The sequence below is a fragment of the Crocuta crocuta genome, unplaced genomic scaffold, assembly GCF_008692635.1.
Source record: "Crocuta crocuta isolate KB4526 unplaced genomic scaffold, BGI_CrCroc_1.0 scaffold243, whole genome shotgun sequence".
NCBI classification, from domain to species: domain Eukaryota; kingdom Metazoa; phylum Chordata; class Mammalia; order Carnivora; family Hyaenidae; genus Crocuta; species Crocuta crocuta.
The window spans coordinates 1,063,553-1,090,899 of NW_027529596.1; the positions used below are offsets into that span (position 1 = coordinate 1,063,553).

General features: G+C 42.3%; 1 protein-coding gene and 1 pseudogene across 1 annotated transcript in view; both read left to right on the forward strand.

Annotated features, from left to right (window-relative positions):
- Positions 1-10,988, forward strand: part of DPT (dermatopontin) — a 29,296-nt gene extending 18,308 nt beyond the window's left edge. The window contains exons 3-4 of the mRNA XM_077761753.1: positions 6,179-6,286; positions 9,822-10,988. Of these exons, the coding sequence (XP_077617879.1) occupies positions 6,179-6,286; positions 9,822-9,888 (175 nt within the window). The 3' untranslated portion in view covers positions 9,889-10,988. The remainder of the gene's footprint in view (positions 1-6,178; positions 6,287-9,821) is intronic.
- The window catches only part of LOC144229679 (uncharacterized), a 40,861-nt pseudogene continuing 24,097 nt past the window's right edge, over positions 10,584-27,347 (forward strand).

Here is a 27,347-nt window from a genome sequence, read left to right on the forward strand (position 1 = left end):
ACCACTCGTAGGTTCGAGCCCTGCATCGGGCTCTGTGCTGACAGCTCGGAGCCTGGATCCTGCTTCGGATTCTGTGTCTCCCCCTCTCTCTGCCCCTCCCCTGCTCATACTCTGTCTCTCTCTGTTTCTCAATAAGAAATACGTATTGTTTAAAAAATTTTTTTAAATAGGTACAATTTATAGACTTTGATTCAATTCCCAGTAATGATGATGATGGCACCTTTTATTTATTTAATTTATTTATTAACCCACCTAGCACGTGCCCATGGGTTAGCTGTTTACTTCTCACATCCAGAAATTATGACACTTTCACACAGATGAGGGAACTGAGGTGCAGAAGCAGACAGATTCAAAGGTCCAAACTTTGTTCAGGCAGGTCTGTCTGCCTCCCAACCCTCAGCTCTCCACACAGTACTGAGCTCTCCCAATCCAAAGGAGAAACTAGGACCCACACAGGTGAAGTATCAGGGAATAAGGTAGTGGGCATCTAGAAGTGAGAACAGAGAAGAAAGGGGTTATTTCAGCTGGAGCAGAGATGTGGGAAGCAGTTGTTCCCCTCAATGTTTAGACCCTGGGTGACCATGATGTAATGTGGCTGATGAAAGCCAGGAAGAGTGGAAATAAATGTGCTTACTGAGCAGCCCCGGGCGTGACCAGTGAGCTAGAAATTCAGTTCCAAGAGAGCAATTGGGAAAATATCTAGAGGTTTTCCTCTTCTAATTGAAGTCAGAGATACCTCTGGAACTGCATTTCCATGGGCTGTGACACATATTTGAACCTTTTGAAATATAAATCTCCAAAACACCAAAAGAAGACAGACATGAACATCCGAGGTTCTTTCTCCTCCCTTCAGGGTCTAAGGTCTCTCCACCGAGGATGGCATCTTGGTGACGGCAGAGACCTGGGGCCACCAGGTCCACCCCATGGGGCCAACTCCCCAGCTCTCTGGGGGTGAAGCCAGGTGGCTCTTCCTCCGCAGGTGCTTTCCTTCATGCATAACTGCATTCGGGTCTCACCGTTCTCATCTTTGCAAAAATAAATGAGACAGGTTCTAAACCAGCTCCCATTGGAGATGCCAGGCCATTAGCAAATTAGTCAGACCTGAAATATGCTCATTCCTGCTGGCTTACCTGGAATAGTATCATGCAAGGGGATTGATCATGAACTCATTAGTTTATTTTTAAAGAAACCTTCTCACTGATTTGCCTGCCAGAGAGGGACATCTTCTTTGTAGCTAAATGGAGAACGTAGGCCAACCTCAACACATCAGTTCCACAAATGCTAAATTTCTCCTTCATGCCACTGTGAACTGGATCATTAAGACCTACATGCTGCCAGGTACCACCGACCCCTTAAGGAGTTCACCACATTGGCCATCATCATGAAACAAGACATGTTTGTGGGACCCTGCTTTTTTAAGTAAATGCTACATATGTGGTGCTGACAAGTAATAGAACATGAGAATAGGATCTTTAAAATAAGGTGTGCAAGACACCTGGGTGGCTCAGTTGGCTGAGTGTCTGACTCCTGATTTCAGCTCAGGTCATGATCCCACGGTTCATGGGTTCAAACTCAGCATCAGGCTCTGAGCCGACAGCGTGGAGACTGCTTGGGATTCTCTGTCTCCCTCTCTTTTTGTCTCTCTCCTACTCTCTCTCTCTCTCTCTCAAAAATAAATAAACTTAATAAAATAAAAATTAAAATAAAATAAGGTGCTGATTGGGAAATGGTGAAAATAGGAGCAAAACAGGATGAGAGATTGGATTGACCAGAAGTTTCTTCAAAGTGTTGAGTGAATGTGGGCTGCCCACTGAAGAATGGGTCAGAAAACATTCTCAGCTTATTCTTGTTTATAAAAAGCCTAAAGCTCCCTTCTGATTGGTTAGCTTGTAAAAGCTGGGCTGTCCTTCCTGTTTTTACAGCAAGGAGGCTGCAGCCTGTGCTCCTCTGCTGTCCCACCAGGGGGGATGAGGTTGGGGAGGTGATCCTAGCAGACTTGGGGCCATGAGACAAGGCCCCGTTGTCCCTGTGCTCACCAGTGGGGCACGTGGCCTGACTGCAGTGTGCAGGAGGTGTTCATTTAACCCAGTTGTCCTTACCACCAGCAGATAGATGTGTGAGAAACCGATCTTGGTGCTATGAAGTTTGACTGCAGGTTCAACTGCTCCGTAATCAATAATAAAATGGATTTTGATACGGTTTTACACTGAGTCATTGTCTGCTGAGGAATAGATTTTAAAACCCTTTCCTTTACTAGAACCAGTCCTCAGCCAAACCTCTAACAACAAGTAAAACTGGCCTCTTTATCCAACTAAATTGTATCTCTACTCCCTCTTTTGAAATGGCTGTGATAATATATATCTGGGCCTGGCTCTGTGATACGTGCCATTCTCATACCAAAGGAGCAGGGACATGTGTCAGCTGCGGCTCCATCCGTGGTAACCGACTCCTCAGCAGCCCAGTTTTGATTCTGGTTGGATCTGTTGATAATTTCAGTGCTTTAAGAGTCTTTAATGAGCATATCTTCTATCAATCTTAAAAATCCCTTCAGTTTGGGTTTTCTTCAGCTCAGAAGTAAGATGTTGTTTAATTTCTTTCCATCTTGTTCAACCCCATCTAACACAAGAAGCTGTCTGAGTGGTTCTACGTTATTAAGTTCTCGCTTAGTTTTCCTCACTTTGCAAGTTCTCTGTCAAGTTCTTTGCCTTGCCTGCAGATGGCATAAAAGGTATCATAGAGCGAGAAAGTGTACCCCAACAGTCATTCATCCAAAGTGATAGGAGGAAGCACACATTCACACACTAGTAGTTCTTTGTAAAGGAATATGTGAGAATCCAAATAGAGGAGCTTCAATAATCTACCCATTTCAGGGCATTGAATAAAGACACTGTTCTTTATTCAATTCGGAAGACCGATGCTTCCCTTCATTTTGCCAAGCTGAACGCTAGATTATTTTAATTGGTTTAGGAATGGATGGCAATGTTCAGTATGATTTTATTTTGTTTTGTTTTGTTTTATTCATTATTATTATTATTTTGCCAAAAAGCTACCTGAAGTGACCCAGTAATTCACAAGGAAGCTGGAACCACACAGAATTCTTCCCCACCCACCCTCAGGAAGCCCAATGCCATCGTTTTTGAAGCCCTAATCTTCTGCTTCCTTGTAGCCTCTTTTGATGTCCTGACAAGTCCCTACACCCCTGTTTCAGTATCTAGCTCTGAAAGTTTACATTCTTTCTTTTCTCTCATAGAAGCTATTACTGGGGCTTTCATTTACGAAGACATGTGGTATGTGCATGATGTCATCAAGAACTGAATGGAGACACATCTATTTGGTTCTAAAACTCAAAATCCTTGATTGTATTGAAACAGTACTTCCCTTTCTAGGAGGTCTTGGGGCAATTCAAGATTATACTAATATACTAATGACTTGGGCCATTTCTTTCTCTACATGTTTAGTGTCATAATTTCCATCAATATGTAAATTCCTTCCCTGGCCTCCTTTAATCCAGGGTCCTGTAAAATAATCCAAACTTCATCTCACAGTTTTGTAACAAAATAATAACAAGAACCAAAAATCAAGTAAAACAAAAACCTTGCTGGGCCCAAGATGGAAAGGTACCAACGACCATGCATGTCTTCTCCTGGGCAATCCAGAAATTTACTGGATTGCAGTCCCCCTAGAGAGGCTTCAAGACAAACTGTCCAGTTGATCAATGGGGCCTGTATCTGATCACTACCAAAAATGAAGCAATAGAAAATTCTAGTTAAACTATTAGATCAATTTTTCCCCTTTGAAGCTTAAAACTTGAAAATGCAAGCCTCTCTTTTCCACTTCAGTCCAAATTTGTTTAACTAACCAAGTAATCTGATGTCAGATCGGTAAAAACTTCAAAATATATATCTAGTTTGATCATTTCCAAATAATTTTAGCAATTAGATTTAACTTAATGCAGTATTGCCATATATAGATTCTGCCTTAGCACATATAAAAATGTTTGGCAATTAGCTGTTATGCATTGCATTGTATCCAAAGAGTGTTTCAAAGTTCTGTAAAATATTTTGTGTTCCCTGAAGTAAGGGAAACACCTCCTACCCCATTTATTTTAACCCTAACTTACATGATTCACATTCTCAACCAATGCCTCTTTTTTGTGGGGGTTAAACTTTAGTCTAGCACTTGTTAGAATCCTCATGGATCACAAACCAATGGGATCCATGTGAGACCCTATTAAGTCCATTTATGAGTCATTTAACACTTTGATTAGAAAGAGGAAGTCCTTGTTCTCGGTCTCTTTAGAAGCACAGAATAGATTTCTGAATTAGCAGAGCCTTATTTCCTTTCATTAACACATTAAGCAAAACACACATAACCCACTCTGGATTGGGCTTGGCATCCTAATGGAGCATAATTATGTCTTGGGAAAATTCCAAGAACAAGATGACTATCTAATGTAAAGAAGGAACAATTGTGAGCCTACAGAATGGGCTTTAAGGGCTCTAACTAGCCCCATGTTATTTTGAACTAACCACTGACTTGCTGCATCCAAGTCCTGAGATCCTCGTAGGAGCCCTTCTAGTTTACAGATCACTCTTTTCAAGATTTCATGATAATCCTTGCAATATTAAGTGTATATCATGGAAGATCTTTCTATCATCAACACGTATACAATAACACAAAATGACCTGGTGGACCCAAATCAGATGAAATTATTGACATTCACTAACTGCCTTGTAGATGCAGATAAGACTTTGGCAGGGGCGCCTGGGTGGCTCAGTCGAGTGAGTGTCTGACTTTGGATCAGGTCATGCTCTCATGGCTCCTGGGTTCAAGCCCCGCATCAGGCCCTGAGCCTGCTTTGGATTCTGTATCTCCCTCCCTCTCTCTCTCTCTCTGTCTCTACCCCTCCCCACTTGGACTCTGTCTCTCTCGCTCTCAAAAATAAACATTAGAAATTAAAAAAAAAAAGACTTCGGCACACCCATTCCACACTAAACAGACTATTTTTGGTCCTGAAGATCCCCCACAAGCATCAGGAGGTTTTAGATTTGTTTCTGGGTGGACCACAGCAAACCTACTCATAGGGAGGCCTGGGATTGACCTAATCTTGGAGAAGAAAGAGGAAAAAGGAGGAGGAATAAGAAACAAATTGCTCCTAGTGCAGCAATTTCAACTTCTACCATTTACACAGCACACATACCAGTATTAGTTTGAATAACAAACCTGTAAGGTAGTTTTCATTCTTCTCTACACCAGGAAGTTGGGAATCAATGACTCTCCCAAGGCCATTTATTTATTCAGCAAATACTTACTACGTAGCAGGAACAGTTTCAGGTGCCACAAAACAATAGTGGACAAGGAAAAGACTACCTTTGTGGGGATTAAACATTATTTTAATATTTTTCAAAGTTTAATCATGACTCACAATAAAAAATACATATTGAACGATTACACCATACATACATCATAAACACACACACATATACAGTATATTTGAAACAAACCTTTTACATACACACACACACACACACACAACCTTTAGCATGTGCTCTGATATTTCCTATTCTACTTTTTATGCTTTAACTTTTTTAATGTTTATTTATTTTTGAGAGAGAGTGAGAGAGTGTGTGTGTGTCAGAGCATGAATGGAGGAGGGGCAGAGAGAGAGGTAGACACAGAATCTGAAACAGCCTCCAGGCTCTGAGCTGCCAGCCCACAGCCCGATACAGGGCTCGAACCCATGAACCATGAGATCATGACCTGAGTCCAAGTCAGACACTTAACTGACTGAGCCACCCAAGTGCCCCCATTTTTAAGGCTCATTTGAAAATAACTGATCAAATTGATTTCATGATCCACTAATAAGTCACAATCCACAGTTTAGAAACATGATTCCAGTGGACTTGCATGGAATGGACTAATATTGACATTAATTAATATTTCCTCAAGGCCTGGGGACTTATCTCCATCTTTTTCAGTGTGTAGTTTAATGACAGGAAGAAGGAAGATGAGAAGTGGGAGGAAACTGCCCATCATCTTTTTGCAGCCTGGAAAGGTGTACTGGAGGCCATCAAACTCTGGCTTGGATTTCCTGTAATGTTCAAACGTCATCCATCTCTTCTTTGTAATGATAGTGTGTTTTATCTTTTTTCTCTAAACTCTCATTCCTCCTGCCTAGGCTAACCACAGAATATCCAGGCCACTATGGGGAAGAAATGGACATGATTTCCTACAATTATGACTACTATATGCGAGGAGCAACCACCACCTTCTCTGCGGTGGAAAGGTGAGCCTCCCCAGGGGTTGGGGGTCCAAGGAGCTGGGGACCAGCTCCCAGAAAAGACCGCGTCAGCAGGAATTTCCATCTGGAATTTTCTCTAGTTTATATCCTCCTTGGTCTAGAATTAAGCAAGCGGTTTCCAGGGTTAAGGACAGCCATGGGAATGAGGCTATTCTCATCAACCATTTCATGGAGCAGTTCACCTTCGGAGCTAAAGATGGGCTCCAAGCAGCTCGAGAGCAGGAAAGCCTCATCTTGGTCTCCCATGATGTTCTAAACTCTGCCTTTCACTCGATTTAAAGAGAGCTTTTTCTGACCCAGTATCAGGAGGAAAGGGCAAACTTGGTTGAAGGAGTGAAACTAGACCCCCTTTGATGCCTGTCTCTAGATGACCCCACCTTGTGTTGTGGGGACAGAGAGTACAGAAGGGCAGGGGATAAGCCACACCAAGAAAGGAAAAGGGAGGATTTACATAACTTAATGACAAAACCTATTTCTTCCATCTCCTTTCTTAATCAGCTTCCCAATCCTATCCCAAACTCTTCCAAACAAAATAATAAGAAGAACATGAGAATCTTTTCCTACCAAAATAGAGAGAGGTATTGATCAATTCAGGTACTTTCCATCAGGTGATATTCACTTTACACGGCATATGAATTCCCAAGAAGTGACCCATAAATGTTTTGCAAACAAAACAAACCTACTTTGACTCATTCAATAATGGACTATGATGAATGTGAGTGTAACTTATCTTTTGAGGAAATGTAAGCTTTTAAATGAAACGACATCTCACCTAACTGAAGTCAACATATTTAACATGGCCCAGAATCTAAAAAACAAAACACAAAACAAAAGAACAAACATTAAGCAGCTCTAAAAAGGCATACTACATGGTTCAGGCTCCATGAGCAAAGAACTTTTATGTTTATTCATAAGAAACCCACATAAATCATTTTTATTTTCGATACATTTTTAACTAGCTGAGTTACCTATTTTCTAGAAGCAGAAAATCTAACAATGAATGGGAAAATAATACTTAGAATGAAGCTCTTCACCAGTGAGAAGAAGCAGCCAAATGACATCATTCGCACTCACACATACACACACACACACACACACACACACACACAACACACACACACACACAATTTTTAAGAAAAGTAAAGACCTGAGAATTCAAAAACCAAGGAAACCTGGTGACAGTTAGCAAGTGTGTCATCCCAAAGGACAGACTGGATAGCAGTGCAGAAGGGTGTTCAGTATTCTTCTGATGTCTCCACATACACAGGAATATTAGTTGTGCATCACCTTTTTAAGAAGGCAGGGAGGGCTACAATACAGAAAGAATGCCATCCAAAATTACTACAAAATAAATATATTTTGGTGGTTAAAATACCCAATTCCTATTGGCTTGAAATTTTTCAATTATGTGGATTAACCCAGAATCTTGGAAAACTGAGATACCATGTCATGCATTTGTTTAAAATGAACATAGCCGTGAGATTTTGCTGCCGTCACTAACAACCAGTGGCTTAAAGACCCACAATGTGGGTTCCTTGAGCTCTGCTGAAAGATGCCAAGGCCACTTCCTTGGAGAAATATCATCAGTACAGGACCGACCTACTGGGCAGGGGCTTTCCTTCCATATGCAAATCATAGTGGGTTCTTCCTGGTATGGTTGCTCAGCCTGAGCGCTATTGACATCTGGGGCCAGATGATTCTCCGTTGCAGGCACCTGTCCAGTCATTCCAGATGTTTAGCGGCATCCCTGACCCCCGTCACTAGATGGTAGTTGTAACCTCCCCTCCCCCATAGTTGTGACAACTAAAAAACCCCTTGGGGAGCAAAAGTGTCCCTGCCTGAGAGCCACTGTGCTGGAAAGAAATCAGAGATGGAGCCTGAGTGAGTCCCTTGGTTCTCTTTGGAGCAAGTCTAAAATTTGCTCAGTATCAATTAACAGCCTCTTAAAAGAGTAATGTGAATGCCTGGCTTAAGAGCCTACTTATCTGTGCCTGTTGGTATATGGATAAATAAGACTTGCCTAACGTAATGAAATTCACTTTATAAACATGCATGCCACCAATTTCCTAATCTGCATCTAAAAGAAGCCATGTCCTCCGCTGACAACCGCAAGAATAAATACTAAGAAATAGCTGGGCACCAAGGCCCTCAGGACTTGTCCTGGGAGACTCTCTTGCCAATCATTTCAAGCAAATGACTTGAAGCAACAGACTCCAAATTCCAAAGCCTGAAATAGACTGAGCAGCACGCCCCATAGCTGCTGGCAAGTGGTGTCTCCCAGAACTATCTTCCAGATGGGAGGCTGGATGGAGACCTTCTCAGCATTGGTTGTTGTTGAGGATAAATCAAACTGGAAAGAAGGTTGCTTCTTCAAGCCTAGCAGGTTGAGAAGGGAGAAGGATAAGTCTAAGATTAAATGATCAGCTGTGCTTTAGAAGGATTTTCACGATCACAGGTGGAATGGCTCTTTATTTTTGCCCTTTGTTGGGACTTTGCAAAGGATGTGACAGCCATGTCCCCTGATGGGGTTACGGGCTTATTGATGGTATTGTGGTATAAGAGAAAGAGCCAGAATTGCATTCAACACTCTTGGAATCTGAAATTGTCACCTAATTATCTTAAGGAAAGTCACATATTTCTCCGAGTCTGCTTCTTCACCTAAACCACGAATCACTGTAAAGATTAAATGAGCAAACCTGTGCACCAGTGCAAAGCTGGGTATACTGAAGATGTTCACCAAATAGTGGGTACAATTGTCATATCACTGCTAAACTCTATTATTATTCCAGAAGAGCACCATGCAGAGTAGGCACTCAGTAGATTTTTGTTAAATGGGTGAACAAAGAACATAAGTTTGTCCTTAGCAAAGAACATTCATTAAAATGTACCCACACCACGTTTTCCAAAATCGAACAGTGCTGTGTACTTTCATCCCCATGCCTGGCCTCCAAAACAGATATGCAGTTCAATTTTTGCTGTGCACAAATGGCAGGCATTTTCTTGTTCACTTTAGGGAAGTTTGGAGTTGTGTCCCCTCACTTCATTTCCCTATAGAGCTGTTTTCTGAACAGAAACACATAGTGTATAGTGAGGAGCCTAGCACACGGTAAGTTCTCAGTAAAAGAATAAATGAGCAAATGGATGGCCCATTTAAGAGAGGAGTCTTTACAGTGAAGTGGAGACAATGGTAAATAAATGCTTTTATTCCAAACCGTTAACCTATTTGTCCTTGAGGTAATCATGGGGCAGAGCAGTGGCCAGCAGACCCCGAGTGACAAATGGGACCCTCACATAGCCAGGAACCCATCAGTCACCTTCAAGGTGCCACCTGCCCCAAGTGAGGAGACGTCTAGGACTCCCGGCCTCACAGATGGTTACCTGGGGTTTTCTAGAGACTTCATGGAGAACAACATGAGATTAGGTGCTCCTTCGGTTCCTAAATTCTCCAAAGGTCGTTCACTGCTTCTCCCTCTGCAGTGATTTTCCTCACTGGCTTGGCTTTCTGACTCTCTCCCCATAGGGATCGCCAGTGGAAGTTCATAATGTGCCGAATGACTGACTATGACTGTGAATTTGCAAATGTTTAGAGCCACCACGTACCAAATCTGGGTGAGAGGAACGGGGCCAGGAGACCTGAGGATGTCCACACATGTCAGCATCAGCCGGAGCTCCGAAGCAGTTTCCGCTGCTCTCTTCTTCTCCCTGAGCTGGTTCGTGACCGCAGCGCCAGCTTTCTGGGCCTTTCTGACTAGTATCACACTTATAATAAAATCCACAATTAAATCGTGTTCTCACTTTCAACACGTCCCATAGCAACCGTTTTCTATGACTGACAATGGCTTTCCTGCACACCACGTATACAGTGTGCGTGCTCACAGCCAGAAAAATGCCTGGTTCCCAGGGCACCTGCCACAGCCTCCGTCCCGCTTTTACTACCAGATGAGCTGCGGGCAGGCCTGGGGCTGAGCGCTGTGTGTGAAGGGGTTCAGTGGAGTGGAGAGAACAACAGAGGTTAAAGAGGGTGGCACGGAAGGCTCTTTGCAGCTCAGTCTGTTTGAATGAAACCCAGAGTCCTCACCAAGCTTCGAGGGGATGTGCTCCACTCTCCCCTCCACATAAGCCACGCTTGTCTGGAAGTCCAAGTGCAGAGCCCTGTGCTCCAGGGGGGAGGAGACAGAGAGGTGAAATGGGGAGATAAACGGGGTAGAGCTTAAAGACCTTGTACTGGAAGAATCCCCTGAATGGGAGGGAGGTTGTTAGCACGTACCACAGCGTACTGACAATGGCGCAGAAACCAGAAGACCCCATGCAAATCTGGCGCGAGTCCAGCAAGCACAAGGAGGAAGACAGAGACCAGAGAATGGACTCAGGTCAGGAGCTTAGGAGAAAGAGTGGCCTGGTTGCTTTGCGAATAGAAGGGTTTGAGTCCCTGGCACCTGGAGATGTGGCCAGGACGCCTGGAAGGCTGGCATATGCCCGGTAGCCATGGGAGTTACTGGCAAACTCACTTGGGTTGGTCCCAATTTTCCAGCTGGGAAAGGTGGCCCTGAGACTCCACTTCTCTTCTTTGTACAGTTAAGGGGTGTTTTCTGCAGAGGTGACACGGTTTCTCCTCTTCCTCTGACGTCTCTGTCCCCAGCCGTTTGTACTCTCTTCATCATAAAAGGAATAAAAATGTTAACATTCACTGTGCTGCAAACATTAAGGGTCAGTTTTTGCTCTCTGCCCCTCCCCTTTCCAATTATTCGTGTCAGCCATTCAGAAAATGTCACTTAGCATTGGGATTTGTGCCAAGCATCAAGCACCATGCAAGGCACCGGGACTACAATGATGGCAAGGACAGAGTATGGCTGGCGAGTCTGATAATTAAAACATAAAGCACTAAGGCCTGGGCCAAGGGTAGAACCACGTTTTTGCCTTTAAAAATTTTTTTTAATGTTTTTTATTTATTTCTAGGAGAGAGAGAGAGAGAGACAGCGTGAGCAGGGGAGGGTCAGAGAGAGAGGGAGTCACAGACTGAAACAGCCTCCAGGCTCTGAGCTGGCAGTCAGCACAGAGCCCGACGCGGGGCTCGAACCCACGAACCGCGAGATCGTGACCTAAGCGAAAGTCGGACGCTCAACCGACTAAGCCACCCAGGCGCCCCCGTTTTTGCCTTTGAACCTAACCTGATTTGCCACAGCACCCTTCAGCGCCGCCCTCCCACCAGCATGCCGTATGCGCTTTTAACACTGGCAGCTCCTATCTTTGTATCCAACAGTTTACCTTTTGTTTTCAAATCTGTGCCACCCTCTCCTCCTCCTCTGCCCCAGTGAACCCAGGATAGCAAGCAGCCAGGCAAAACCACGGGCGCTATCCGCCCGTCATGCACCCCATCCAGGTGGCCAAGATGGTGAATTCCAGCCCGTATACCTGCCATTTCCCATGGTTGCACCTGGCACTGTGAAGGGGGAGCCGAGCTAAGATGTCCTGCTTTGCCTCCGTTGCCTTACAAGCCCATTTTTAGTATTCTGGCTTTGCTTAACTTCCTCCATTTCATTGTTTCCACTTCTCTGGCAATTTTAATTTACAGCAAGCTTTGCTGTGTTATTTTTCACAAAGAGAGCCATTAATATTTTAGCAATTGCAGCACTGGTTCAGGATGGCAGCCAGGAAATGGCCTTAGTTGGGTGTGTGGAGCCCAGCTGGAAGACAGCCATGAGGAAAAAAAACAAAGCACCGGTGAGAGGGTGGGGCGTACAGGGGCTGGGGGGCTGGAGGGGCGACTGTGGCTCGGAGGGTCCAGGGGACTGCAAGGGAGCAAAGTCGATTTTAAAAAAAACAAAATTCAATAAAGCAACCCCATAAGGGCCTGCACCAAGTAGAATAAAAGGTTTTCACTAAGAATAAAACTATTCTTTGCATATGGGCCAAAGACAATGATAGTAAAGACATTACCAACTTGGTTCAAATCTGAATAATTTATACTTTATAACATATGTCAATCAGTAAGAACACAGGCTAACTCTGTGCTCTGTGTTACTCCAACCTTTCTACTAACATGCTCCACAGCCTTGGCTAAGCCACCTCCCCATTCTATAAAGACATTTATTTCAGGTAACCATTGTGGTTTTTTGCAATTTTAGAATTCTGTGATCTCCATCACTGGCCCCAAATTGCTTATAAGGAGCCTTGCTAAGGCAGTTTCTTCCAGATTAGAAGCCCAGAATGAGAGCTGAAAAGCTAAGCATGATCCCTGGCTCTGACAGAGGGTGGCCTTGTTATATTAGACAAATCCCCAGATCACCATTTCCTCAGCTGCCTGGTATGGACAGAAACCCCTCTCCCGACAGCTTCATAAGATGGTGGCCATACAAAACGGGAAGAAGGGAGAGTATTCCTGCCTCTCAGGGTCGATAGTCCTGATAGGGATTGATGAGAAAATGGACAATGAAGACACAAGCGTAGGAAAGTTTTCTAGGGAAGCCAAGCCTCTGCCTGGCCCCAAGGGACAACGAGAACTCCTGAGGTGAGTAGAAAACATGGGGAATCTTTTTTTTTTAATGTTTTATTTATTTCTAGGAGAGAGAGAGAGAGAGACAGCGTGAGCAGGGGAGGGTCAGAGAGAGAGGGAGTCACAGACTGAAACAGCCTCCAGGCTCTGAGGGGGCAGTCAGCACAGAGCCCGACGCGGGGCTCGAACCCACGAACCGCGAGATCATGACCCGAGCGAAAGTCGGACGCTTAACCGACTAAGCCACCCAGGCGCGCTGAAAACATGGGGGATCTTGTTCAGACTATCCAGGCACAAATCCTGGCTCTGCCACTTACTAACTTCATGACCTTGGCCCGGTCACTGGCCTTTCCCAATTTATTTTCTTAGCAGTAGAGATAATTATTGTACCTGCATCATGTTGTAAGGATTACATGAGATCTCATAGTGTCTTGCACAAAATAAGTACCCAATAAATAGAGGAAGAGGAATGGAAATATGAGTAGTATATATTAGAAGTAACTGGGTTTTCCTCTCTGTAGCTGGTCCTCCATCCACCCCCCCAGCCTGCTAGGCTCTCTCCTTGCCCTCCCAATCTTTCTCCCTATTAACAGGGAAAATGTTGCTTCATGCAGCCATGCCCAAACAGGTAGGCCAACACAACCAAGGTCATATAGTCTATAGCATCCACTCTCTTTAAAACACATTAGTCAATTTCAATTAAACCACTTCTGTTTCGTTCTGTTAAATCAAAACGCTCTGTTAAGAAGTGGTAGCTGAAGCCGGTTAACATTCTGGGATCCAGAATCAGTAAGGTAAGTGAAACCCTTGCAAAATTGTGCGCAAGCCTACATGGCTGTTTACCTTCTACATATTGAATTTCCTACTCACTGAATTTCCTTTATCAATGTATTCTTTTGTAAAGCCAGGATAAGAAATACGTCTACTTCAAAAGTCATTTTAATGACTAATAATAATATATTCACACTCAACTCAGATTTTCATGGAACCTAAAACTTTGCTACAGAATGGGATGTCCACTATCTCCTAAAAACTAAAAACCAATCAAAATTCCCCAGTACTTTAAACCTACTTATTAGATTCCACTGTGCCTTGCTAAATGCTAGAAAGCTACCATTGTGTGACCTCCTTCTCCCCTCCTTGACGCATCCAGAAGGAGCCCACTTATCAGTGTGAATGACGGCATGTCTGTATCCGTGAAAAACGCTGACTGGAAGTATTTGAAAATGCAAAATATTATATCATCTGCAGTGTGACATCAGTCTTTATTTCTTTGTTCTTCTTTCCTTTTCTGACTTTCTCAATTTAAAAAAAATGATTACCATTGACTGTGTTTGTAATTTTAAAAAAGTAATTTTAATCTTATGGAACACAGTCACCAGCTGCCAAGCAGTTCAGTCCTAGGACCACGTTCCAGTCTAAAGGTGAGCATATGGTGACTTCGTAGACAGAGATTATAAAACAAACCCTTTCATCTGACCAGCTGACTGGTGGCTTATAATTTAATATGCAGAAATACCTGCTCTTTCCCATGCTGCTCGCCATCCCCAGAGACAGTGGAACAGATGGTCACTCTGTCAGACGGCCAGTGGGAAACTCACATTTAAAACTCCTTCACTCACCAAAGTCCTCCATGTCCTTCAGAGCCAAGCAGACACTCAGCTTCCTGAGAAAATGTCCTGCACCTTCTAAGACGCACTCAGGGTACCTCCCTTGCTCCCTCAGTACTGTATTCCTTTTTTCTCCCTCAAGGGCAGAGGTCCTGTCTCTCTTGTTCACAGGTAGTTTTCTAATGCCTAGCAAGGCATCAGACATAGAAGGTATTACACATAGTAGGCATCCAGGACATATATTTTAAAATTCGTCTGGATTTCTGGTTCATTTTCAGTTTTTATTAAGAAGAACTATCAAAGTTCTAAACAATCAGGATTTGAAAATATGTGTAAAAGCACTTTGAAAATTATGAAGCTCTATTAAGAGCTACAGAATTATGACAATGCTGTGGTTTTGATGAGGGATAATGCCATCTCCTGCTCTCTTTCTCGCATCATTTGGTGACCATTAATTTTATCCTTTAAAGAGCTACTTACTCACTAATTGTGAGTGTGTTGGAAAACACACCAATCAGTCACAAATGTCACTTACATGTTCAGAAAGTGTATGTCGGTCACTACACTAGGTACCTCAATGCCAATTTTGTTGTTGCTGTGACCTCTGAACTGTAGTGAAATCAACATCTGAGCAGTCAGCACAGGACTCTGCCTTTGCTGAGTGTGACAGAGCCTTGCTAACGAACCCCTGAGAAGACTGTGGGACTAAGGAACAAAGGGGTTCAAGCTGGTAAAATGGGTGAAACTGTATGAATCTAGATGCATATGAGTCCAAGGGAGGTAAAGCAGTGATTTTTGTTCGACTGTACCCCCTACACAACAAATATTTAATGAATAAATAAAAGTAGAGCCTGAAGACAAACCTTAACCTGGATTATGACTTCATGAATGTAGACTTTATGACCCTTGCTTTTTGTTCTTACTCCTACTAAGAGTTTACTTCTGGAACTAGCTACTGGTTAGCTGGACCCAAGCAGTAAAACTGGTTTCTCAGAGTTAGGTGGTTTCCTATTTATGTGGTTGCCTGGCAGGCATTTGTAGACCATTCCAGTGTCTGCATCTTACCCCTCTGTGACTGGTGGATTTCCACTGATCTCAGTGTCTCCGTGGGTCTCTTTTATTGGCAGACTCAAAGGTGAGCTCATTAGCCATACCCCCAGGAAAGATGTTCTTGGAAATCAAACTCACTCTGAGTCACATCTGCCTGTCCCCTATAGAGATGATGCAGAGTGTCAAGCAGAATGGTTCTGCCTACAGGCTTCCAGGAGAAAGGAATTGCAAGTCTCTCATGGCATAAAACATCACAGCCCCAGTTGGAGAAGGGCTTCACTCCACAGAAAACTCAGAGTAAGGCAGGCTTTTATTTTACTACATGCGTAGGTAAGCCTTGATAAAATTTGCAGGTTTCTGTAAAGGGGTAAGAAAAATGGAAAGAGGTGAACAAGTGGATTATTTGGAGCAGAGGGACCAGATTTTGTTTGAGATAGGGATAGGGAGACAAGAGCTAAAGTCTGGAAAGGTTAATCAATAAAATAAGGTTGTTTATAATCAAGTCACAGTGAATGATCCAGGAAATCTTATCCTATTGCAGAGAGAGGAGGATCACCTTGGGCTGATGAGACAGAAGCCTGTATGACAGGTGCAAGAAGACTAAGGTTCATGCCAGTGGTGGAGACTAAGCAAACATAAGCAAGAGAGGTTGTTCCTCCAGGAACTGAGGGGAACCTTGAGGAATTTGAATCCAGTTCTTACATCTTACCCATAGGAGGCTGGAGCCCACTGAGGCAGATGATTTACTCACAGACACCGCATGCATTAGTGTCAGAGCCAGATCTAGAATTTCAAGCTCTTGGTGATGTCTCTCCCAGGTCCCTGCATGGTGGCTTAATCACGTGAGGGAGAGGGAGACTCAGGCCTTGCACTCTGTTCTTGAACAGGCTTTCTGGATTCTCACAGCTACTCTAGACAGGCTTACTTACTGACATTTTATAGATGACTTCAAGGTTTCTGAAATAGAAGGTAACTTGCCCAAGCTCACCCAGTTGGTAGAAGTGGATTTTGAACCCATGTGGCTATTTTCAAAGCCCAGTTTCTTTCTGCTACATCAACGTGGAGTCAAGGATTTTTACCAAGAACAAAGAGACATAAAGTGTTCACACTCAATTTTTAATAATTCCATAACTGACTGTTGTGCAACATGAAGAAATGATTCACATCCTCCAATATTTTACATATGTCCTTGAATGGAGAGACAACACTGGGGAGTGTTGTTGGAGGTCCAAAAACTCAGTCAAGTGGTCTGAAAATCATAGTGCTGCTACTCTACTTTTTCATATTATTGTGGGCCTTACCCATCAGAGTAAAATCTGGAGCAGATTCAATATCTCCTGCAATTACAGTAACATCTGCTGTCTACCCTTGAAAAGGTGAGTCATACACAATAAACCCTCAATTCCATAAACTCAGTCTAACCCAAGTAAGACTTGAGACATTAATGCCTTTGCTTGGTTCTCCAGCCTCCACAATGGTTTTGGCTGTCCACACAGGGTCACAGCCTTGTTTCTCTTCCCATGTGGGCTATGAGAAGCTCTCTGCCTGGAGAACCAGCAAGCTCAATAAGCACCATATTCTCCCCAACTGATTAAACCCCAGGATACCCTGTCTGTTAGCAGAAATGCATTGGGCTGACTTCAAAACTCTAGCCCATCTCATCCCATGAGGTTTCCTCCAGTGTTATTTTAGAGTGTGCATGTTACCTGCATCATAAACCAAACTGATCACTGGCATTTGGTAGTTACAACCAATTCATTACACACATACATTATTTTTTATTAGCTGTGAATCTGGACACCTAATCTGAAACAAGAGAATATCGTGTTTTGGTTTTATTAGACATTGTAAAGATCTCACTTGCTGAAAATAGAAAAGTAAGCAAGTTTACAGTAGTGGCAACTTTGAGGTCCTTCCACACAAAACCAATCTCTATGGTCATGGAGGAAGCTGCTTCTGATATTATGTGAAGTTTTGACCCACACTGGCCTCAGTGAATTCAGAGGAAGTCTCCTTTTTCTGAGGTAGCCAGGTTTTTTATTTACCTGTGGCTACAGATACATGTATCAGATAATGATGATGACAAAAATTATTTTTGTGCATACTCTGAGCCAGGTACCCTACTCAGCCCTTAAAGCACCTCATTTGGATACTCATAGCAGACCTGCAAGGTGGCTGTCATTATCTTAATATTGCAGATGAAAAAATTGAGATTCAGTTGAATTTTTTTCTCAGGGCCACACGTCCTACACATCGGAGCAGACTCAGGCTCGGTTGAGTCAGAACATAAATATGCCATGGGTGCCAATGGCTTCCTTTCTTTCACTATCTGAGGCCAGCATGGACACCAGATCAACTTAAAATCAAGCTTATCTGAAATCGCAGGGCCAGTCAACTCCTCCTTGGTACCCATGGTTCATTATTGTATTCTCTTCACCTAGCAGAATACCTACTACATCGTTGGAGATTAATACATATTTGTGGAGTGAATAAATGACTTACTTCATTGATTATTCTTGGCTAATTCTTGCTAAGTAGCAGCCACTTTGTCCATCTTCTCTCCCATACTATTAATTCACATTCTTTTCATCATATCCCTTCACTATTGTTCTCATCCTCACGTCCCCAAACATTCATCTCATCTAAGCTCCGAGAACTTCTATCCCACAACTCAAAATAATCCTAATCCTAAGCATCAATCTTCCCTCTTTTCATCCCCCCAGCCCCCCCCCCCACACACACACAGCCTTCTTGGCTGCGGCCATGTGTTCACATATGCTCTGAGTACTGTAGACTCATCAGTTATAATTTTCACCCCATAAGCAATTCTCGAATTTGACCTCTTTAATTTATTCTCCAACTACCACCTTTTTTCAGACCCTTATCACTGCTTTCCCAACTCCTTCCGCACCTTTTCTTCAGGAAATCCATTCATCTTCTAGGAGAAGACTTTTCTGAACATAAATGCAATATGCTGCAGCGCTACTTAAAATCACCTCATAACCCACAACTAATATGATCAATTAATCTTCAATAAAACAAGAAAGAATATCCAACGGAAAACAAGACAGTCTCTTCAACAAAGGGTGTTGGGAAAACTGGACAGCAACATGCAAAAGAAGGAAGCTAGACCACTTTCTTTTGCCATACACAAAAATAAATTCGAAATGGATTAAAGACCTGGAACCATAAAAATCCTAGAAGGGAATACAGGCAGTAACTTCTTTGACATTGGCCATGGCAACTTCTTTTTAGATATGTCTCCTGAGGCGAGGGAAACAAAAGCAAAAATAAACTTTTAGGTCTTTGTTAAAATAAAAAGCTTATGGGGCACCTGGGTGACTCAGTCAGTTAAGGGTCCAACTCTTGATTTTGGCTCAGGTCATGATCTCACAGTTCATAAGATCAAGTCCCATGTAGGGCTCTGAGCTAACAGCTTGAAGCCTGCTTGGGATTCTCTCCCTCTCTCTCTGCCCTGCCCTGACTTGGGCCACACTTGTGAGAGATCTGTCTCTCTCAAAATAAAAAATAAGCTTAAAAAAAAAAAAAAAAAAAAGCTGGGGCACCTGCGTGGCTCAGTCAGTTAAGTATCCGACTTCGGCTCAGGTCATGATCTCACGGTTCGTGGGTTCGAGCCCCATGTCGGGTTCTGTGCTGACAGCCAGCTCAGAGCCTGGAGCCTGTTTCAGATTCTGTGTCTCCCTCTCTCTCTGACCCTCTCCTGCTCACACCCTCTCTCTCTCTCTCTCTCTCAGAAATAAATAAAACATTAAAAAAAAATTTTAAACAGCTTCTGAACAGCAAAGGATACAATCAATAAAACTAAAAGTCAACCTGCAGAATCGGAGAAGATAATTGCAAATGACATACCTGATAAAGGGTTAGTATCCAAAAATATAAGGAACTTACAAAACCAACACCCAAAAAAACAAATAATCCTATTTAAAAATGGGCAGAAGACATGAACAGACATTTTCCCAAAGAAGACATTCAAGAGACGCACGAAAAGATGCTCAATATCTTTGATCATCAGGGAAATATCAATCAAAGCTACAATGAGACATTACCTCCCACGTGTCAGAATGGTTAAAATCAACAGCATAACAACAAGTTTTGGCAAGGATGTGGAGAAGGGGAACCCTCTTGCACCGTTGGTGGGAATGCCAACTGGTACAGCCACTGTGGAAAATAATATGGAAGCGCCTCAAAAAGTTAGAAATGAACTATCCCATGAGCCAACAGTTGCACTTCTAGGCATTCACCCAAAGACTACAAACATATCTATTTCAAAGGGATATAGGCACCCAATGTATACAGCATCAATATCTATGATCGCCCAATTATGGAAACCGCCCAAGTGTCCATTGACTGCTGAATATATTAGCCATAAAAAGGAATGAAATCTCACCAGTTTCAAGGACATGGATGGAGCTAGAAAGTATAATACTAAGCAAAATAAGTCAGTGGGAGAAAGACAAATACCATACGATTTCACTCATATGTGGAATTTAAAAAACAAAACAAACAAACAAATGGAAAAGGAGAGAGAGAGGCAAACCAAGAAACACACTCTTAATTATAGAAAACAAACTGATGGTTCCCAGAGGGGATGAGAGGTGGAGATGGGCGAAGTAGGTGATGGAGATTAAGGAGGGCACTTGTGATGAGTACCCGGTAGTGTATGGAAGTATACACCTGAAACTAATATTACACCATATGTTAACTAACTGGAATTTAAATAAAAGCTGAAAAAAAATCCTTTTGTGATTCCTAAATGCATTTCAAGTAAAACATGCATTCTTTTCAATGACATAATATCCTTTACACTCTGGGCCCCAAATGCCTGTGCTTTAGCCGTGCAGAATTTTCACATTTCCTGGCAGAGACGTGACGTCTGTCATATATTATTTCCCATATCCGGGGGTCTCTGTACCTGAACCTCCTTTCCCAGACTGACTTGCAGTGCTGTGTTTCCTGATTCCCAGGGCTAGTTAGAAGCCCCTGGCTGGTGCTGCCATAACCCCTAATTATACCTACCTCATAGCACGTGTCATGCCTGTGCATTTGCCTGTTTTCACAGAGACTGAATGTTCTTTTTGTCCTTTTGTACCTAGTGACCTGTTACCTATTAACTATGTAAGTATTTAAACAATGAAAGAAGTGCCTTCCAACACCTGAGAGTCTACAGTTCCGTGAAAAATACACACAGAGCTCATCGTCTCTCCCAAACTACTGCAACAGCTTTTTACCTGAGCTTCTTGTGTCCATCCTTCCTCATCTCCTTCAAATCCCTGCACACATGGCTGCCAGGGTGAGCGGACAGTGACCTTTCCCTCTAATCTTACACTTTCCATTCTCCCCACAGGGCATGGGTTTAAGTCCTACTTCCTCACAAAGCATTAACACCCTTCCTGGGAGTTTCCTCTGCCTCTCCTTGCCCCATCCCCTGCCTGCCTTCATCTCTCCCGGGCTGGTTAGAAAGCTGGGGAGTCCCACAATACTGTGTGCAGAACTCCATCACTGCCTTTGCCACGATGCAGAGGTAACTATTTATATTATATATTATATTATATTGTATTGTATTATAGTAACTATTTAAATAATGTTCCTATCACCAGACAATAAATTCCTTGAGGACAGGGACTGTGTCATATTCATCTCTGAGTCCCTGGTAGCTAGGACTGTTATTGACCGATAGCTGGTGATCAATCATGGGGATTGAATTAATGGTATCTGAGCTGGCAAGAAAAAGTGTTCCAAAGAAAAGCCAACTTTTGGACAAAGAACAGACCTTTCAACAGACTTTAAGTTTCATGTATCCCAGAAGTGTTAAGGGACTTATATTTTTCATCAAACATTTTCATCTGAGGACAATAGTTCATAAATACTCTTTGGTACAAATCAAAATCTGATTATATTATAAAAATAACTAGAAAACAAAAATGCAGATAATCTTCATAAAATGCAGTGAATATCATAACGGGGGAAGTTTTTAACATGCATTTTCATAACGAAAGATATGTCACATTAACTTCATTGTGTTTATTGGTAGCACACACATGGCTAGTTGCATTCTGTTATACATTCTGTCTCACTGTTTGCCAATGCATGATACCCTCCATCAACAAGCAAGATTTCAGTCAACTGGTTAACAAGTATTTATCAGAAACTTCTGAGGATAGCACCATGCTGGTTGCAGTGGGGGATAGTGGAATAACAGATTTCTGACACTCGGGCAGCTCACAATTTATTTGGGGGAGAACAGAGACACCCAAGAGCAATAGCAGATAATCTGAACACAAACTCAAAAGCTGAACACCGCCCCTCTGATGAAAGGGCAATGGCTGAAAGCCAAATGGAAGACGTAGAAAGGATGTGGAGAGCTAAAAATAGACAAGAAGGTTCTTACAAGATTTGAGGGGACATGTCCACTTCATTTGTTTGTCTCTTCTTCCATTTACCAGATATGCATTAAAATTGAAGCTTCTGTGCCAATTCATCTCCATCTCTGAGAGCAGTTTTGGTTGCAGTCATACATGTTCTGTTGATGATTATTACCATGAGCACTGTAGAAGGAGATGCCACAACAAACCAAGCAAGCTTAGCTAGGAAAGCCTCTTTTAAAATAGGGTCGTGAGACCATAAGGGAGGAGAATGTATGCAGGTTCTCATCAGGGAACTATGAACTTTTTGCCCTTGGCCAGGCCTTTCCTCCCTCCTCACCCTGACATGGGAATCTTTTGCATTCTTTATTTGGAAAGGAGTCAATGCGATTTTACAAGTTTCAATCCTCATTTGCATATTAATCCAACCAATCCCAGCTAACTCAGTTTCATAGAGAATCTGCTTTACATAGAGGAACTAAATGAGAACTGCTTTCATGACCTTCCAACTTTTAACTCTGCCTCTTTTGTGTTCCTTGGAACACCAATCAGGTTTCTACCTGATTCTGTGTCTCCTGCATTGGAATTCTAATTGCTCAAATAAATGCCTGTTAGCTTTAATTTTCAGGGAATTGTTTCTCAGTTGACAACACAAACATAACAAATAACCATATAGCTCTTCTACAGACCTGTGTGGTGGGTATTACTGCCCCTGTTTTGCAAATGAGCAGGTGGGCACCCAGAGATTGGGACTTGCCCAAGTTTACATAACTATATGAGACAAGATTAAAGTTCAAACTCACATCTTCTGACCCCAAAGCCCAACCTCTTCCAAGTATCATGCAAGAAGCAAATGTCAAATATTTCCAAAATATATCATTCATCCTTCCAAATTCCTTCCAGCATGAGATTTTATAGATGTGATCTGTGAAGGTAGATTTGCTTACACATGGTGAGCTAGGAAATCTATAGTGTGTCTTCTAATCTGAAAAGTACATAATTCTCACTAGACTATATTTATAGACCATCAATGCTGCCACGATTCAGCCATTACATAATTTGAATTGTTCCATCAAGCAACCAGTCAGGGCAATGAGGAAACAATATATCTGACTTATCTAACCAAGTGATTTAAACATAATGGTTAAACCACTTAAGAGTGAAACACAGCCATAGTCTTGGCCAAGACTAATATTACCTCATTCCTTCAGTGTTATAACATATAATATGCTGGATCCCTGCTTATCAACAGCACTATACCTTCATTAAACTACATTTTGGGTATTAGAGAGTCTATTAAAATTCATGTTAGCCATCCAGAAATACTCATATTAGTCCCTTCTGGCTTCCTTCATATCCCTACAGTCTTCAACAATACCCATTGTTTATTTTTTAAATTTGTATTACATTGCCAAATGTATCATTGCTATGAATTGAGCATTATGTACTTATTATATATTCACAGAATTCTCCACTTTTCTATGACACTCAAGGTATCCCTTAAACTGTGACTGAATCACTAAAAAGAGAATCATTTGGAGCTTCTAATTTTACTTTTCTTTTTCTTGACTGGAAGACTATCCAACGTTTGAGGCAAATTTTCAGCTTTCGTTCAACTCCTGTATGGTAAATTTTTGTCCCCGGGGTAAACCCTGAGAAGCCAGGGACTGTGGCTTGCTTCTTCCAAGTGCCAACATTAATGAGAATAGTCCTAAAATATCACAGCGAGAGAGAGCTAGTAAGTGCAGCCCAAGGCCATTAGCCTCTTTGCCTTCAGCAACTATGTAGGATTAGCCAGCTGACTTCTAAGTCTGGTCACCTAGTGTCATTGCTAAATTCCAGGACAAACATCCTCCATGAAGGACAACATTTTACCTTAAAATGCAAACAACCTGCCCCTAACCAGGACCATGAGTCTTATGAAAATTTAATTCTGATGAGAAAAGCAAGAAAAGAATTTCTTTTTTAGTGAGAGTTCTTGCTTCTAAGGCAAAGTATGACACCTCTGCCTTGGATCAGATGCATACAGATATAGAGGAGGTTGGGTGGGGAAATATTTCATCAACTGAGTTAGGAAGGCAGCAGTGCAGCTCCACTGGGAGAGTATGGAATACACAGTCAGGATTCCTGGTTCTCATTCTGCCTCTAAAATGTTCCGTCTGCACAACTTTGGGCAAGTAACTCAATTCTCATGAGTCAGAGTCTTTCTCTGTAAAATAAAGATAGCTGTCAAAATTCCTCCCTTCCTCACTGAGTTGTTGTAAGGATCAAAATAGTTATGGTAAAACATACTATAAATACCGTAGGCTGATACATTATTAGCATTAATTCCACATTTTTTATTATTTATTTAAATTCAAGTTAGTTAATATACAGCATAATACTGGTTTCAGGAGTAGAATCCAGTGATTCATCACTTACCTATAACACCAGTGCTCATCCCATCAAATGCCCTCCTTAATGCCCATCACCCGTTAAGCTCATCCCCCCCCCCACCCCCTTGGCAGCCCTCAGTTTGTTCTCTGTATTTAAGAATTTCTTATGGTTTGTCCCCCTTTCTGTTTTTCTCTTATTTTTCCTTCCCTTCCCTATGTAATTCCACATTCTTACCTGCCCTTTGGGATTGCATGAGTAAATCCTTTTAGGATGCCCCAAACGCCTTCAAAGAGTTTGTAAAGCAAGCATTCGTTGAGTACCAAGTGTGTATCCCATACCCTGTCAGGTATTACAAGGGTTAACAATAAATAAAGAAAAAGTATAGTAATCCTAACTTTAAGGACCTAATAATCTAATCATGCAGATTATATGGATATAAAAGAAATAAATACTGAAAAAATCAAGATGAAGTAGACTTAAGACCAATTTAGTGATCTAACGGATGGATTCAAACATAACAGGGATGAGGGATACACAGCGCTGAGGCAAGGCTTTGTGGGGAAAGATCCACAAGCTAGGAGAAGATGTGGGCATCCAGAAAGATTAAACGAAGGAAATGCTCATCCCTTAGTTGAGTCACCCTTAAACTGAGGCCAATGCTGAAAGAAACTGAGGTATATTAAAAGTTTTTAAGAGTTTGGGCAAGAGTCAAATTGAGTTGGCCTGTATCTGTTCTAACAAATGGAAAGGAGCTCCAAGGAGCTGCACAGAAGGAGCAAGTTTCATAGGCACAGAGGAGCGGGAACAAGGATGTCATGCTGGGCAAAACCGTGACCATTTGACAAATTCACTTCCCTTTAGCGTGTGGGAGGGTCTGGCAGGCAGCTCGCTTCACTGGTTCTGATCAGGTGACTCTTGACTGACTAGTTTAAAAGTCCATTTCTGGGAAAGCCGAAACCGTACTCAAGTTACGGTGACATGGGACTTAGCATATGCAGCTCAATTTGACCTGCTGTCTTGTTTTTATCCCTAAAAGAATGACAAAATATTTGAAGGGACACCAAATGATGGTGTCCAAAATTTAGGTCTTGGCACAAGGATTCCTTTCTTCCTAGACAAAGGTGGAAATGTTGGCAAATGTATAAGAAAACATGTTCAGTGAAGTTTACTGCAAGGAAGAAGAGAAAATTCTAAGTGTTTTGATTGATAAGCTTCATCAAGAGGAGGAGCCCGTGGAGTGAAACCAAACACGATGAAATGCTCATGCATGTAATTTCAGCCCACGAACTAGTAAAAATATCTTACTAGAGTCTGTAACATGTACAAGATAAGTATACTTATAAAAAAATTTTTTTTAAATGTTTTATTTATTTCTAGGAGAGAGAGAGAGAGAGACAGCGTGAGCAGGGGAGGGTCAGAGAGAGAGGGAGTCACAGACTCCGAAATAGGCTCCAGGCTCTGAGCTAGCTGTCAGCACAGAGCCCGACGCGGGGCTCGAACCCACGAACCGTGAGATCATGACCTAAGCGAAAGTCGGATGCTTAACCGACTAAGCCACCCAGGCGCCCCGATAAGTATACTTATAAAGATAAGGTCTTTATAAATATCCCTTAATTTCATGCAACTCCCCAATGAGCTAAGTTTTTATATTTCCATTTTGCAGATGATAAAATTTATGCATTAGAGCAGTGGATTAACTTGCCCACATAAGGGGCAGAGTTAAAATTCCAGGAATCATGCATGCAGGCATTGTTTTCTTTTCTATTTTCATGAGCTACTTGTTCATTCAAGTGTTGACGGGTTGCAAAACTTTAATGGCAGAAATGGCAAACATTGGATATCTATTCTGTCATTTTGTTTTCTCTGTGAATCGAAACATAATCCCCATTGTCCTATTTTAGTGACAGAACACTTCAGCACTAAATATTTTAATGGTGGACTGTGGATTGTCTGCTGTAGGATCTTGGTTTGAAAACCACTGCTAAGCAAGTTAAAAACTTTGAGAAACGCAAGAGCAAGGATCCTCGTCTGGTACCAAGAACACTTCTGGCAGCAAATTAATTGGCTTTTCTCTACAATTTTGCAGCACTCGGAGTTGGGATCCCAGGCAGCACCAAGGAAACAGCTGTTGGGGTGTTTGTGAGATTCAGTCACCATTAGACAGTTGGATAAAATATGGTTTTGACAACCCCAATATTTTTTTAAATGTTGCCCTGAGTTCCAACTGGCAGCTCTGGATATTTCTGCCTCTGTTTACACCACCCAACTGAAAATCTTCCGATGTTGAAGGGAAACCTTTGGCCCTTCCCACGGCAGCAATTCCTCCCCCGAAAGATGTGTGCAGGCTGCAGGGGCCTGAGCAGCCCATATAATGGAGCTGAGGGAGGTCACAACCTCTGAGGTTTGCTAGACATCTTCTCTTTCCAGTTGACCCAGACTCTTTCTCCTCCCTGGAGATACTTCTGTGTTCCAGAAATGTGCTCATAGGTCATGGTGCAATTCAGTGTGGCTGAAATATTATTCAGGAAATAGATGTACTTTTTTTGTTGTTTTGATTACTTAGTTTTGTTTTTGTGAAAATGTTGCAGAAACTTTTTTATTTTGCTAGGGAGTACCTTCTAAATGAATAGCATTAAAAAATGGGGAAAATCAGATAGTAGGTAATTAGGCAAAATCTACTTCCCCCAAGACAAGACCAGTAGAGATATTAAATTTACAAAATCCTGAAAGAAAACTATCATTTCCAGATGTCCCCCATTCAGGTTTTTTGTTTGTTTGTTTTCTGCAGTGTAAGCTTCTCAGTCGTAGGCACCTCTAGGAAAATGGACCTCTTAGGCAAAATTTAGCCCCTCACTCGACTGGATTGAAAGATTCTAGGGCTCCAAATACCTCCTTAGATTGTCCACTTGTAGAAGGCGGGGGGTGCGGTAGAGCAGTGAAAAAGGGTGAGTAATCACCACAAGTAAAAATAAATGAAAAACAGAGGGGGAAAAAGATTAGAAGAGACAGTGAATGCATACAATAGTAGGGTAAGCCAGCCACACCTCAAATTCGAATAGCCCACCAGCTGGTCACAAGCCACACTCCTTTCTGACTCTGGCCCTGGAGTGAGGGAGAGCATTTAGGAATCATCA